Below are 1,712 nucleotides of genomic sequence, written 5' to 3' on the forward strand. Positions count from 1 at the left end.
ATACATACATGCATGTGCAGTTTGTTTTCACACACACTTTAATTAAACTTGAATGAAACTGATTTATTTCCAGTAAGTTTAAGCAGCTGCTCAACTTCAGCCTTATTGATTATCGTGTTAGTTTTATTAATAATTAATAAATCAGTCATTGATCTTCAGGCTTTTTAATAATAATTATCGATCCGTATCGATCCCCTCTCACCTCCCTGGCGATCTGGCTCAGAGCATCTTCATCCGCCGTCAGCTTCTCCCGGTTCGGGATCCTTTTGCGACCCGGTCCTTGAGTTCCCATGATGGTTCTGGACGGGTCAACCTGCAGCCGAATTATCCTCCGAACCCCCTCGAAGTCCGAGACATCCGGTTCCGGAGCTGCAGAATTCCCAGGCTCTTTTTATTCCGGGACTTTTTTTTTTGACGCAGTTCGGTTCAGTCAGCTGGTCCCGGGTTCTGTTGAATTCATCACTTTGACACGAAATTACTGGCACCGGTCCATGAGAGTCCGGATCACTTGGATCTGCAGTGTCAGTCCAACAGAACTAGAACTAAACATGGATCAGGACGATCAGWGGTGGTTCGGAACAGATGTTCTCGTGTAGCAGCCGCCGAACCGAACCACCGATCAGGAGTCTTCGGCCGCCTGTTCAGGGACCCGGTCCGTCTGGTTCCGGAACCTGATCGGTACCAGAACCGCAGCTCGGTCAGGTGGGCTCAGGTGGGCCGCTGCTGAGCAGAACCGCTCTGATACCGCTGACGCAGCAGCGGCGGAAATTTCACTACAAAATAAAAGTCTTGAAAGGAAGTAGATTGTTTTTCTTGTTCATCAGAGAAACATTTTTAGCTTAATGAAAAAAAACAACAACTTATAATATATAATAACAAGTTATGATCAGAGTTGTAAAGGAACTACATACAAATACTTTGTTACGGTACTTAAGTATAATTTTTGGGTATCTGGACTTTACTTGAGTAATTATTTTTCAGCCTACTTTTTACTTCTGCTCCTTACATTTTTTTTTAAAAAGGCAAGAAGTAAAAAGTTGTTACTTTTATTTCATTTTTGCTTGTTTTCATTCCAGCTTGTTATTATAAAAAATAAATACTATCCATATAAATTGTGCTTTCTGGAGAGAGTGAATTTAATTGTGGTTGAATGAGAAGTATAAATATATACATTTCTGATACCGTATTAGTTTGTGCACAAACAAATCATGTCACACTCCAGCAGCAGACATAATCATTAAAATAAAAAGGGCTGTATTTAAGACTAGTGCATCCTAAATTTAACATAAATGAATTATTTTTAATATACTGTAACAGTCATTTATGCATTTTTTGGGGAGGTCACCTCCTAATAAATGTCATTACAGAAAATCTAATTGCGCATTTTAAATCAATACTTTTAATACTTAAAGGGCCTATCACACTAGACAGCTTATGCCAACTTATGAACATTTCAAAGATGTCTACGTTGAAGCTGGAATTGAAAGATCAACAGGAAGCTTATTTTTGGTGTGTACATAATGTAATTCTAACAAACTGATAAAATATATAACTTTTATTAGCAATTTAGACATAAAAAGTGTTTCATCATAAGTTGGCATAAGTTATCAGTGAGACAGGGCCGTTAGTACAAAAATATATCATATATGTTAAGACTTTTACTCAAGTAATATTCCTTCTTCTTTTTTTGCCACTTCAGTAGAAAGCAGAAC

The 1,712-nt window shown here is 38.2% G+C and overlaps 1 protein-coding gene across 1 annotated transcript in view; it reads right to left on the bottom strand.

Annotated features, from left to right (window-relative positions):
- Positions 1-745, bottom strand: part of lrrfip1b (leucine rich repeat (in FLII) interacting protein 1b) — a gene marked incomplete in the record, with an annotated part of 27,501 nt that extends 26,756 nt beyond the window's left edge. Inside the window, 1 exon segment of the mRNA XM_014008544.1 lies at positions 203-745. Within this exon segment, the coding sequence (XP_013863998.1) occupies positions 203-292 (90 nt within the window).
- Between the last annotated feature and the right edge of the window lie 967 nt (positions 746-1,712).

This window comes from Austrofundulus limnaeus, unplaced genomic scaffold, assembly GCF_001266775.1.
Source record: "Austrofundulus limnaeus strain Quisiro unplaced genomic scaffold, Austrofundulus_limnaeus-1.0 Scaffold51, whole genome shotgun sequence".
NCBI classification, from domain to species: Eukaryota; Metazoa; Chordata; class Actinopteri; order Cyprinodontiformes; family Rivulidae; genus Austrofundulus; species Austrofundulus limnaeus.